The sequence below is a fragment of the Myxocyprinus asiaticus genome, chromosome 43, assembly GCF_019703515.2.
Source record: "Myxocyprinus asiaticus isolate MX2 ecotype Aquarium Trade chromosome 43, UBuf_Myxa_2, whole genome shotgun sequence".
In the NCBI taxonomy this organism is placed as follows: Eukaryota; Metazoa; Chordata; class Actinopteri; order Cypriniformes; family Catostomidae; genus Myxocyprinus; species Myxocyprinus asiaticus.
In genome coordinates, this window is record NC_059386.1 from 37,587,692 (window position 1) to 37,602,097 (window position 14,406).

A 14,406-nucleotide genomic window follows, 5' to 3' on the forward strand; every position below is an offset into this window, starting at 1 on the left:
CACACAACTCACCACACGCCCCATTGAGAGCGAGAACCACTAATCACAACCACGAGGAGGTTACCCCATGTGACTCTACCCTCCCTAGCAACCGGGCCAATTTGGTTGCTTAGGAGACCTGGCTGGAGTCACTCAGCACACCCTGGATTCAAACTCACGACTCCAGGTGTGATAGTCAGCGTCAATACTCGCTGAGATACCCAGACCCCCTAATTTTACATTATTTACAACCACAGTATTTACTGTACACATATTGTAAATATTCTTGTGTATTTTTATGGTAAAATTGGCCATGTTTTACAACTCAGCAGTGTAAAACTTCATTTTGTATTTTGTGTTGTATTAAAAATTGAAACTTCATTAGTTTTAACATGTTTTTAGCTGCGTGCATATAGCCCTAATGATGATAATAAACCAGCCTATCTGAACTTATAATAAAAACAAATGGTATGGTATAGTAAAAAGTCCATATACCCACCAAACATAGTGATCATTGTGTTGATAAAGATCTTTTAACATTAGAAACTCTCTGGGCAAAATTGAGCAAAACAAAAGCTGATTTATATATCTGTTTTAATTTAATTTAATTTAATTATTGTGTTTTATTAAAGGCCTAAATAGAAAATTACTATAGTAAAATAGGCCAGTCAGGTCTCCTAAGCAACCAAATTGGCCCGGTTGCTAGGGAGGGTAGAGTCACATGGGGTAACCTCCTTGTGGTCACTATAATGTGGTTCTCGCTCTCGGTGGGGTGTGTGGGGAGTTGTGTGTGGATGCCGTGAAGCCTCCACACGCACTATGTTTCCACTGTAACGCACTCAACAAGTCACGTGATAAGATGCGCGGATTGACGGTCTCAGACGTGGAGGCAACTGAGATTCGTCCTCCACCACCCGGATTGAGGCGAGTCACTACACCACCACGAGGACTTAGAGCACATTGGGAATTGGACACTCCAAATTGGGGAGAAAAGAAAAAGAAAAAAAAAAATAATATATATATATATATATATTAATAAAAGGAATATACTATTTTTCCACCAAGTAATTTAGTTAATTAGTCAACTGTTGGCTGTTTACTGTGGCCGAGTTAAAGACTTTGGTTAATGTCATTTCTGCGACACTAGCGCCACCGAACAGAACCGCAAAAATAAACACTGTTTTCAAAACAGCTTCCTGAATACGCCCCCTTCTGCAGAACAGATAGTCCCGCCCCCATCTCACACCATTGGTTGAGTAATATTATTAGGGCGGGTCTAAACAGATCACTCGTGAAACAAACAGAAGAATTTGTATAGCTCCACAGAGACACAGTGTTTACAGTTTTCAGGAAAATGAACCTATGAACGACTTATAATTATCTCTAAATATTAAACTGGGATAGGAGAAAGTATTTTAACACTGAAAACGAGACATACTTCAGCTTTAATATAGGCTATTTTACATTTTAAAAATGCTACTCCTTTGAATTAGATCAAATTATTTGGATAAAATTATCCGTTCACTTTATAAGTTATCGACATAATGTTTCCCACACAATACAGCATCACTAAAATAACACGATAAACATGAATGTGACTATTAATTCTACAATACATTCTCAAAACTTGACAGCAACTCCCAGAATTCATAATAAAGTACAAGAACATACAGTTATACCGAATACAAAACGATGTTATAAATATTTATTGTAATAATTACAGTATATGTTTACAGTACACTGTGAAGCATTACTAGGTAAGAAGGAAGTGCAGGTAAATTATTCAACTGAAAAGGAAATCCGTTTCCACAGCAGTGATTGACATCAGCTCTCCTTGCTCATTTGCATAAACAGTTGAAGCTCCTCCCACACACAGCACACCTGTATAAATAGACAGGTAAATGTGCAGTTTAGAGTTTACACACTGATCTCAGGAAGAATCACTTGACTGAAGGTGAGTTCTGTGACTAATTCTAATAAATCTACACTATAATAGAACAATAGATTTACATCATTTGTGTTCATAAGCATTTGCACAGGTGAAGCTGTTGTTTTGTTTGTAAATGGATCTTATTCTTTTGTTCATGGAAGAAAAGGCTTTGATCTCGTTTTTATCTGAAATAACTACGTCTACATCAAAATCATTTTTGTTCTAGATTTTGACCTCAAAGAGTCAAAAGACTTAAAGAGCCACATGCAACACACAGGTACTTAGACATTCTCAAATAAAAAAAAGAAAAATTACATTTTATAAAAAAAAATATTCAGTTATAGAAATGAAAAATGCCATTATTATTATCATTATGCAGCAGAATATTTTAAATTGTTTACTTGTTTATCAGAATGTTTTGACAGTATACCAAAAATGAAAACATTGTGATTGACCACTCTGTTTCTCCTTGCAGTTCCGCCCACATCTGTCCAGAATGGGGTTTGGCACTAACAGTGAGTTGATTGACAGCAGGTCAAAGGTCAGCTTCTGCTCAGGCTCGTGTCATGCGGAGAACATCCTGCAGGTGCTGAACACATACAGACGCAGCGGGACGTTCACAGATGTGGTGTTGCAGGTGGACGGCTGCGAGTTTCCTTGCCATCGTGCGACCCTCTGTGCCAGCAGCCCGTTCTTCCACCACATGTTCAACAGTCAGTTCCAGGAGAGCCGGCAGGCCGTCGTCAAGCTCCAGGGAATCTCCAGCAGAGTCATGGAACATCTCCTCAACTTCATATACGAGGGCAAACTGATGCTGGACGAGGAGAACGTGGAGAGCATCTTCCAGGCGGCCGATCAGCTGGACGTTCCGGTCCTGTCCAAAGCCTGCGTGCAGTTTCTGCAGAAATGCGTCAGTCACTCCAACTGTCTGGGCCTCATGGACTTCGCCGGCTCATACTTCCTCCAGCCGCTGCAGGAGCAGTGCCAGAACCTGCTGTACCAGGACTGTGAGGAGGTCTTCAAACACGACGAGTTCCTCAGTCTGCCCAAAGCCAGAGTCCTTGAGCTGCTGGCCTGCGAGCATCTGCAGGTGTCTGAGGAGGTTCTGGTGGCGGCCGTTCTCCGCTGGATCCGTCACAAACCTGCAGAGAGAAAACAGGATGTCCGGGAGCTGCTGGAGAAGCTGCGTCTTCCTCTGCTGGATCCGGCGTTCTTCACGAGCGTGTTGGAGGCCGATGATCTGGTGCAGGACTGCAGAGACTGTCGACCGCTGCTGCAGGAGGCCAGACTGTACCACGTTTACGGGCGAGAGGTCAGCTCAGAGCGCACCAAACCCAGGAGGTGAGATGAACTACTGATCTGAAGGGTTGAGAGGCATACTTTTAAAATGTATTCCACTACAGATTACATGCTGTAAAATGTTATTTGTAACGTTAGATTACTCAAGGTCAGCACTTAATCTTAATACTTTGGATTACTTCTTCAGCACTGGCAGACTTTTTTCACATGTTTTGACTATAAACAATTAAAGTGAGAAAAACCTGACAAAATACACTAATATTAAAAATACATTATTTGATAAAAGCTTAAATATCTTATGTAGTGTTTCTTCTAAAACAAGATAAAGAAAATGTATCTTGCTTTAAGGATTTTTAGATATTTTCACAGGAAAACAATACAAAACTTCTTTTGCAGTACATCTTTGCCCTAATATCAAAAGTAAAAATTATGATCTAAAGTGGATTTTCATTGCACAAAATGTTGGTAAAACTTTCTATGAAGCCCATATTTATAATGCATTGTAAAGGCATTATAAATGTATAATAATGCATTCATAAAGTCTCATATAATATGTTGTAACTTCTCATAAATAATTGTAATGCATTATAATATTTACCTATTCATAGTTATATCTTAGAATATAATGCATTATAAAATGACCAACATCAAATTTTATCTGTAGAAGATCTAATGTATTATATATATTTGTATTAATTATTTATACAGTACTGTGCAAACGTTTTAGGCACTTAAGATGTTTCACAAAAACATTTGTCTTAAGATGGTTATTTATATCTTCAGCTTTAGTGTGTCAATAGGAAATATAAATGTTAGACTCACAAACATTACTTTTGCAAATAGAAAAGATTCGAATAGAAGAACAGGGAGCCCTGCAACAGATGTCATGTAATGACTGTATATAAGAAGACATTGCTTTTGTAACTGTACTTAAAGGAAATCAAGTCAGCTTATAATGGTATATGATCACATCAATCCTTATGAATGGTTACACTATGCTGCTTTTGTAGACAGCACTTTTATGATACCTAATATATACTGTACACCGATCAGCCCCAACATTAAAAGCACCTGCCTAATATTGTGTAGGTCCCCCTCGTGCCATCAAAATTGCACAATTGTACAGAGTGGTTATCTGAGTTACTGTAGACTTTATCAGTTCAAACCAGTCTGGTCATTCTCTGTTGACCTCTCTCATCAACAAGGCATTTCCGTCCACAGAACTGCCGCTCACTGGATGTTTTTTGTTTTTGGCACCATTCTGAGTAAATTCTAGAGACTGTTGTGTGTGAAAATCCCAGAAATACTCAAACCAGCCCATCTGGCACCAACAATCATCCATGTGATTATCTAATCAGCCAATCGTGTGGCAGCAGTGCATACAATCATGCAGATACGGGTCAGGAGCTTCAGTTAATGTTCACATCAACCATCAGAATGGGGAAAATGTGATCTCAGTGATTTGTGAGCGTGGAATGATTGTTGGTGCCAGTCGGGCTGGTTTGAGTATTTCTGTAACTGCTGATCTCCTGGAAGCATAACTGTGTGAGAGCGCCGTGTTCATTGCCGTTGTCCCTTCACCTGTCACAGAAACACAAAATGATGTACAAATGAACATAATTCATGTTTTAAATGTATTCTACATAAATAATATTATTTTTTAGAAATATGTGTAACCCAAGTAGTTATCTTAATTGAAATCAGTAACTGTAATCTGATTACAAGAATTTAAATTGTAATGTGTTACACTACTTTCTGACTAAAAAAGTAATCAGATTACAGTAATTAATTACTTTGTAACAAACATACACCCAGCACTGGATACAATGGGGTCCAAAAGTCTGAGACCACATTTAAATGTTTTTTAGTCATTAAGATTCTTCACTATTTCTTGGCAATGAACTGTATGTCAGTAAATGAGTGTCATTGATCATGACGGTCAGATTGAAGCTCTTTAGAATGTTCTCAGATCATGCTGGAGAACATGATCATCAGGTTTTATTCATGTGCATTTTCACGCCACTGTTTAAAGGATCTGTAATATTTATTTATTTATTTGTATCCCCTTTTCTCCCAATTTGGAAAGCCCAATTCCCACTACTTAGTAGGTCCTCGTGGTGGCGTGGTTACTCACCTCAATCCGGTTGGTGGAGGACAAGTCTCAGTTGCCTCCGCTTCTGAGGCCGTCAATCCGTGCATCTTATCACGTGACTCATTGTGCATGACACCGCGGAGACTCACAGCATGTGGAGGCTCATGCTACTCTCCACGATCCACACACAACTTACCACAAGCCCCATTGAGAGTGAGAACCACTAATCACGACCACGAGGAGGTTATCCCATGTGACTCTACCCTCCCTAGCAACTGGGCCAATTTGGTTGCTTAGGAGACATGGCTGGAGTCAAAAGGATCTGTAATATTAATATATATGTGTGTTTGTTTCTCAGGCATTCTGGTTGGGCAGAGATGATCTTTGTGATCGGTGGCTGTGATAAGAACGGTTTTTCCCGACTGTCTCTCACAGAGATGTTGAATCCTCTCACAGGAGATTGGCTTTCTGCCGTCACGCTGCCTGGATACTCCAAATCTGAGTTTGCAGCCTGTGAACTTCACAATGACATTTATTTATCAGGTATCACACACACAGTGTTTATTGTAACAACACTGTGACAGTTAATACAGTAAATAAATGCAGCTTTCCATTTAGTTCAACTACAGTTTTTGTTTCTTGTGTCAGGTTTATTTAATAATAATAATAATCATAGGGGGGCCTGGGTAGCTCAGTGAGTATTGATACTGATATCTATAATTCATAGGCACATGATTAAATGTCAAAACAGCTTGTGAGACATGTTATATAATAGAATCTTTAATCTTCACTTATAATGCTGATGAAGGTGTAAGATTACTCACTGATAACAGATCGTCTAACAGAAAACATGATTAATGCTGATTTTGTGTGTTTGCATTGTTGTTTTGAAGAGTTCAGATCACTGCGGTGATTTTATGTGAGATGTTTAATGTGGTCTGTCTGCACATGTGATGGTGTGTGTCTGCAGGCGGGCAGCTGAACAGTGCAGACGTGTGGTGTTTCATGTCTCGACTCAATCAGTGGGTGCGTGTGCGTGGACTCAACAGAGGCAGATGGAGACACAAGATGACTTCCTTGTGTGGAAAAGTGAGACTCATTTTACCCCGTTTTACTCTGTTTACATCCAAAGGGACTGTTCACCTATAAATAAACATTCTGTCATCATTTACTCACCTTCATGTAGTTCCAAACCTGAATGACTTTCTTCTATGGAACACAAAAGAAGATGTTAGATAGAATGACAGTATCATGATCTATTTTTCCATGCAATGAATCTCACATTTCTTTGTTTGTGTTGTTGTAGTTGTATGTAGTTGGTGGTTACAACGGTCGCGAGCGCTTGTCGAGCGTTGAGTGCTACAGTCCCCATGAAAACAAGTGGAAGTATGTCGCTGATCTCTTACTTCCTGTCACTTCTGCTGCTGTCACCAGCTGCTGTGGGAAACTCTACGCTATTGGAGGAGCCGTGAGTGATGTCACCAATACTAACAAGGTATCAAATCTAAACCAAACCGGTTAAACACTCTATCACAGCTCATCATTACAGAGAGAGATTCTGTTCCACTGCACTCAGGAGTTTGTTTGTTAATATAATAAACAAATTCAATGGGTACCCATTGAAAACAAATTATAACAATTATAACTATTATAAATAAATATTATACATACTTATATTCATATTTATAAAGATATTAATACTGAAACAATTAATTAATTAATCTTTAACCCTTTAAGCTCAGATGAGAACAAAATATAATCGTCAAAATTTTAATGACTACAGTCTTGACCACCACAAAATAGGTGTCGTTTGAAAGATTATAAGCTCTACTTTACAATGCATGTAGACATTATGACCAAAACTGAACAAGTGCTTTGAAATTTGCAGATAAATCAGAAGTGTTACTGTTTTGATAATTTATATTAAAAAACTGCACTGTACATATTATTACAATCAATAAAAACATCAAACTGATCAAATAGTCATGTGTCATATGTTGTTGGAAAGCTCTCAAAGAGTAGAATACAACCAGCCTATTTGTTTTACTCACAGACCAAACATATAGTGAGTAATAGCTAATTATATGTCTTTGACAATTATGTTGGTGTTGCTTATATGCCGCGTTTCCGTTTATAACTTCAGAAAAAATAAACAGAACATAAAATATCACATATCATTACTTAGAGGAGGTGATTATCTTTCAAACGAGTCCACACACAAGATAATCAGATGTATAGATCATTAGATAATCCACATGAAGCACAATGTTACATATGGCCACCAGGAGATGGCGCCAAATACATGACAGACTCAATGATGACTCAAATGACACAGAATGAAACTCATTCTGTGAAATCTCATTACTAGCAGTTTTTCTGAGCCACCAAATTTACACCCAGAGATATATAATGTAAAATCTGAAAAATAAGAGAAAAAAAATTAAATTTTTGGCTCAATTGTTTTGTTTTTGTTTTTCCAGCAGTTTCTTAGGCTGAGAGTCTCAGAATGTATCATAATCTATATCATTAAAAGTTTTTGAAAAGTATTCTTTACAATGATGCCAAACACTTGACCCTCATTATTTTTTATTGAGTTATACAGTAAGCCTTTAATTCTGGGTATGCCACTGATACAGGAAATCTTTAAAAACACCTTCAGACCAGGGGCCTGGGAATCTCAGCGAGTAAAGACGCTGACTACCACACCTGGAGTCGTGAGTTCGAATCCAGGGCGTGCTGAGTGACTCCAGCCAGGTCTCCTAAGCAACCAAATTGGCCCGGTTGCTAGGGAGGGTAGAGTCACATGGGGTAACCTCCTCGTGGTCGCTATAATGTGGTTCTCGCTCTCGGTGGGGCGTGTGGTGAGTTGTGTGTGGATACTGTGGAGAATAGCGTGAAGCCTCCACACGCGCTATGTCTCCGCGGTAACGCGCTCAACAAGTCACGTGATAAGATGCGCAGATTGATGGTCTCAGACGTGGAGGCAACTGAGATTCGTCCTCCGCCACCCGGATTGAGGCGAGTCACTACGCGACCACGAGGACTTAGAGCGCATTGGGAATTGGACATTCCACATTGGGGAGAAAAAAAAACAACAACAACTTCAGAGCTTAAAGGGTAAAAAGTAAAAACCATGTTTTCTAGGCCTAATTCAGAAGATCTGATTTTATTCCTGGAGGGAACAAATTATAAACTGTAAAAATTATAAATACCATACATATTTTTATTCATATTAATAAAAAATATTAATATTGAAACAATTAATTAATCTTTAAAGTGATTAATTAAACAAGTCAGGTCAAGTCTATTTTTTTAAATAGCACTTTTCACAATACACATATTTTCAAAGCAGCTTGACAGAAAAACATGCTGTAGTTGATTATTAATGAAACCTCATATTTGATACATATTGAATTTTTTACTATTTAAATATGAACTTTATTGTGTATGGTAAACTCTGTGATTTGTTGCTGCTGTCTTACAAATGAATTTCCCATCAGAGATTAATAAAGTACAATCAATCAGTCGATCATTCTGTCTAATCTAACATTTCTACACTGCATAACCCTTATTCTTACTCTGTATTTTTGTCTTGTTTTGATGGATGGATTGATGGATATTTTTGTAAGCATAAATCCATCGTCATGGCAACAAAATTGTAAAATTGTCTCTAACTTTCCACAGATGTGGTTAGTAAGTGATTTTATGACAGTAAAATCATGTTAACACACATATTGTTTATGTCTTGTGTCTATACTTTTGAAACAGTGAGTATTTTAATGTTTACAGATTATTGACCCCATTGACTTCCATTGTAAGTGTCTCACTGGAACACATTTCTGCTTTTATTAAATTTTGAAACATGAAAAATTCTTAATATATGTCATTTTGCTTCTAAAGTGACTGTATTTTAAAGATATCTTTACTGGAAATGTTTTTATTTTATTATTATTACTGTATTTTTTTTGCTTCTATATTCAGACACTGAGACTGTGAGCTGTTTCTGCAGTTTCAGCAGTTTCTCTTCTAATGTCTGTTGTGACAGCAGCTTTATTTCCTGACATCTGTGATGTTTATCCACTCATCATCAGTGTTGTTGTTCTGGAGAATCGGATAATGATCTTTTGTGTGTTTGTGTGTGTCAGGTTCAGTGTTATGATCCGGTGTGTGAGCAGTGGGTGTTTGTGTCGTCGTGTCCGTTCTCTCAACGCTCCATCAATGCGGTCTCTCTCAACGGCTGTATTTACGTCACCGGCGGTCTTCTGGACGACATCTTCTGTTACACACCGAGTGAAGACACGTGGAGAAAAGCTGCCGCGCTGCCCATCAGACTGGTGCGAATCAACTCATAATCAATACTGAAATGAATTCATCTGATAGTTGTGTTTTCACTCGTGGATCAATGAGATGATGACAATAAAATATCTTTGAATAATTTCAGACTAGATTACAAAGACATGTGAATTCATGTTTCACTTTATTAAAAAAACAAAACAATATATTCACCATTTACAAAAACATTTTTGTTACAATGACTCTTAAAATGTTTTTTAAATATTCATATTTTAAAATAAAACTGCCAAACTACACGGTTAATTTTTCTTCATTACAATATCAGGACAGTCACATCGCACTGACATTTTTACTTTAAGCCCCACAAAATGTCATAAATAACAATAGACATTTTAATTTAGAAATGGAAAAGTTCATCAAAAAAGAGGTGTATTCAAGTCTGTGTGCTTTTTATAAATATATATATTAATGAACCCAGATGAAAAGCGTTCAGATGCATTTACAGTTACATCTAATTAGGCAGCACTTTAAATGCAGTTCCTTCACAAATACAGCTGTATATTAGATTACAACAGAGCGCAGCAGTCTGGTTCCAGAAGTAAAATTCTCATTCATTTTCTCTATAGGGGAATTAATTATTAATGATAAATAATAATCCTTTAAATACAAACTACTGTGAGCTCTGAGGTTGTTAATCGATGGCTTCTGTTTAAGACATCAGTCCACATTATTTTAAAATTGTTTTGTTTTTAAACATGTTTAATATTGAAATTCCTGGTGAAGAACTACATTACCCATAATCCTGAAGAGAGATCCACCAATCAGAGAATCAGAGATTGTGAATGATGCAATCGAGACGCTTACTAGGGCTGAAACGATTCGTCAACAACGTTGACAATAAAAAATTGCTGTCAATTTCTTTTTTGTTTTTAAATAGTTGTTTGATCTCATTTAACGTAACTTGAGATCATATGAAACTCTAAATGATGGCGCACAAGAGCAGCACGGCAGAGGAAGAAAACACAGAACACAGATCCAGACGCACTCCAAACTTTACAAACAGACTAAAAGGTGATATAGATTGCAAAGTATGAGGGAATTATAATGCAAAAATACAAAGTAAGTAAATACAGAGGCACTTTCATCGTGAAATAAAGCAGAGCAAGATCTGGCGTTCCTCTGGAGCAATACTTTAAAAGGAAACACCCCGGCGTTTTATCTTTAATGCATCTTTTATTAAAGTTCAAATAATGAGGTAGCGGATCATGTAAAGGCCTGTTCACACCAAACATGGTTTTTCGGTGTGAATGTTCCTTCCGAACGAGCTTTTGAACGGTAACAATTGATTCCAATGGCACTATTCACATCTGGTCCGACAAATCGTCCACCGACAATCCGAAGTTTTTCTTAACGGAGAGTTGTCCGATTTTTTTTTCTGCAATGAGAACTGACTGACCAATGAGAAAAGAGCTTTTTGTCTCTGCAGCTACACAATCCAGCGCGTTGGTGGCGCTAATCAACTGGCAAACACCACAGCTGATACACACCCCTGAAATTATATACTTTAACAGAAATAGTTGCAGTTCTTGACCACTTTGTACTGCAAACATAAACCCGGTCTGATTTTGAAAGTTTGCTTATGCTTATGGTAACACTGTGCCTGTTATATTCTCATGGTATTAAAAATAGAAGCAAGGAGGGGCCTGGGTATCTCAGCGAGTACTGATGCTGACTACCACACCTGGAGTCACGAATTCGAATCCAGGGCCACTACGCCACCACGAGGACTTAGAGCGCATTGGGAATTGGGCATTCCAGATTGGGGAGAAAAGGGGAGAAATAAAAAAAATAAAAAAATAGAAGTGAGGTTCGGCAATTCGTTTGCAATACACATAATAAAATATCCCATAAAAAGATTTGTTACATGCAATGTTGTAGACAAACAAACTGCAGAACCACACTGCTATTTTTATTGCAAGGACAATATAACAAAGTATTGCTATAATAAAAAAATAAAAACATGAGCCAGTGTTCTCTTTTATATAATTTTTATATTATGCATCCTATTTTATACTATAGCCTACTGTTATTCTTAATGTACATTATTCCACATGTATTTATATCACTGTACATTGTGTTATATTATCCAGGCATTATAAAAAGAGAAGTTGGGTTCTGGAGTCTGTTTGGAATATACTCGTAGTAAAATACATGTGCAAATAAATATCCAACAGTGCTCTTTACTCATCTCACTCATATAAAAAACACAGATTATATACTCTTCAAAATGCATCAACACCATGGAAAGAGCATAATAAAACAGGTATTAGTTATTATTCCTAAAATTAGGAAAATGAATGCTTAGTGTTTATTATATTAATCTCTACGAGCTGAAGGGTGCGGATAGGAGACTGCTATAACAACAGCACCGCAACAGCGCCGTCTACTGTACAGAAGTGAAATAGTTTTTAGTTTCATCTTTTTACGGACTCGGTGCGAATTGACTTTCCGTCAGACTTTCGTCTCGCAAAATCGTCACGGATTTGGTGTGAACAGGCCTTAAATAAACAAACCCGAAACTGGCATTTCTCTATGCGGTCAGCGCTGCTTCCGTAACTCGATCTAAGCGGGAGAGAATGAAACTGAACCCGGCTCATGCACACTCTGGCACGTGTTTGCTGCAGCTAGATTATAACGTGATGGCTCGTGATGTACTGAATCATAATATACTGTATGTGTCATGGTGTGTATCTTATCGTGAAGAAAATCGGTGATACACAGCTCTGTAAAGAAGAGAGAGTTTGTTTTTGTGAGTTAAAGATGGATCGAATTGAACAAAAAGTTCTTAGCCCATTGCAACAATATACATTTTTGATTCGTCTTTTTTGGTTTGTTTGCCACTTTATATTAGGTGTCTTTAACTACTATGTACATAACCATTTGATACAATATGCTTATTGTGTACATACATGTTGTTGCATTGTAATTACATTGAAATTACTTGCATTTAATTACATTTGTAGTTACACTGTTAACTTTACCCCTAATGCAACTCATACCCCAAAACCTAACTCTAACCCCTAACCCTAACCCTACCCGTTCCTCAACCTCAGTATTGGCAAATGTGGATAATTTGCATAAAATACATAGTCTTGTATATATTTAATGTTAGTACATAGTAGTTAAGGCCATCTAATATAAAGTGTGACTGAGAATGTTTTTATCTGAGAATGTTCAATACAATATTTAATATTTAAATATTTTATAATATCTAAAAATGTTCATAACAAGATGCATTGACCTGAGAAGCAGCATATAAGATATTTAAACTTGCTTTTAGAGAACAGATCTTGAATATAAGTGTATTGTGTCTTTACTGCACTCGCAGAAGTATAACCAAGTGAAAAAATACATTTATATACAAAATACACTTATATTTAAGATCTATTCTCTTAAAGTCTAAATATCTTATATGATAATGCTCAAGTAAATGTTTCTTGTTTCAAGGATTTTTAGACCATTTAAAATGGAAAACAAGACAAAAACACTTGATGATAATAGGATTTTCTGCAGTGAATAAAAAGTATGTTTTCCCTTTAATTCAGTGAATGTCATTTAGAGGTATTTTTAAAGATGATTTTGTCCTCTTTATTGTTATTAAGCATGTTTAATACAAACTTTTAAATCGAGGCACAAGCTGAATAATTGATTAACAGCTAATGAGTAATCGTTGCAATAATCGCAGAATAGTCGATTAATCGTTCTAATAATCATTAGATTAATCGATTATCAAAATAATCGTTAGTTGCAGCCCTACTCCTTACACTCTCAAACTACTTATATATATTTTTATATATATGAATATTGTTTCTAAACTCACAATCAACAACTTTAAATCAATATTGTTATCATTTTAATTGTTTTTAATTCGATTACATCATTTGCAATGCTTCATGGTATTGTAGTTCATTCCCTCAAGTACACAGTTATATCTTTGTCTTTTTGTGGGATTTTTCAAAATAATTTTTTGCTTCAAATCAAAGTTTGTAATGTTGTGATTCACCTCAGAGCTAGTTTGTTTGATTCATGGTGCACAACTCTTGTATGAAGGATTTTATAAAATCCATATGGAAAAAACTTCCAGAACAAAGCCAACTGAAAAAGTGGGTGGGCACTGTTGTGCTCTATAGCAAGTTAATGTGTTACAATACAAAACTACCAATCTGTGTGTGTTTCAGGAGGGCTGTGGACTGACTGTGTGTGACGGGAAGGTTTATGTTGTCGGTGGACGTGATGAGTGTTCGGTCGCGGTTGACCGGATCTGGGCGTTTGACCCGATGAGCGGGAAACTGACAGAAGAGAAACCACTGTTGCGCTGTCTCAGTTACCATGGCTGCGTCACTGTACTACAGCGTCTCTGATCCACATCAGCCAATCACAGAAGACCTCACTCACAACAGCCAATCAATGATCCGTGACAACCAATCACAGAAGACCTCACTCACAACAGCCAATCAATGATCCGTGACAACCAATCACAGAAGACCTCACTCACAACAGCCAATCAATGATCCTTGACAACCAATCACAGAAGACCTCACTCACAACAGCCAATCAATGATCCGTGACAACCAATCACAGAAGACCTCACTCATAATAGCCAATCAATGATCCGTGACAACCAATCACAGAAGACCTCACTCACAACAGCCAATCAATGATCCGTGACAACCAATCACAGAAGACCTCACTCACAACAGCCAATCAATGATCCTTGACAACCAATCACAGAAGACCTCACTCACAACAGCCA

At 37.3% G+C, this 14,406-nt stretch overlaps 1 protein-coding gene across 4 annotated transcripts in view; it reads left to right on the plus strand.

Moving 5' to 3' along the window:
• Positions 1-14,025, plus strand: part of LOC127433876 (kelch-like protein 24) — a 15,127-nt gene extending 1,102 nt beyond the window's left edge. Inside the window, exons 1-8 of one of the 4 annotated variants that reach the window (XM_051686176.1) lie at positions 1,909-1,933; positions 2,136-2,186; positions 2,385-3,250; positions 5,659-5,843; positions 6,271-6,389; positions 6,607-6,795; positions 9,446-9,634; positions 13,832-14,025. In XM_051686176.1, coding sequence (XP_051542136.1) covers positions 2,406-3,250; positions 5,659-5,843; positions 6,271-6,389; positions 6,607-6,795; positions 9,446-9,634; positions 13,832-14,014 — 1,710 coding nt within the window. In that variant the 5' untranslated portion in view covers positions 1,909-1,933; positions 2,136-2,186; positions 2,385-2,405 and the 3' untranslated portion in view covers positions 14,015-14,025. Of the gene's footprint in view, positions 1-1,703; positions 2,187-2,384; positions 3,251-5,658; positions 5,844-6,270; positions 6,390-6,606; positions 6,796-9,445; positions 9,635-13,831 lie in introns of those variants that run through there. The other 3 variants (XM_051686175.1, XM_051686177.1, XM_051686173.1) reach the window with 3 other exon arrangements.
• Positions 14,026-14,406: the final 381 nt, after the last annotated feature.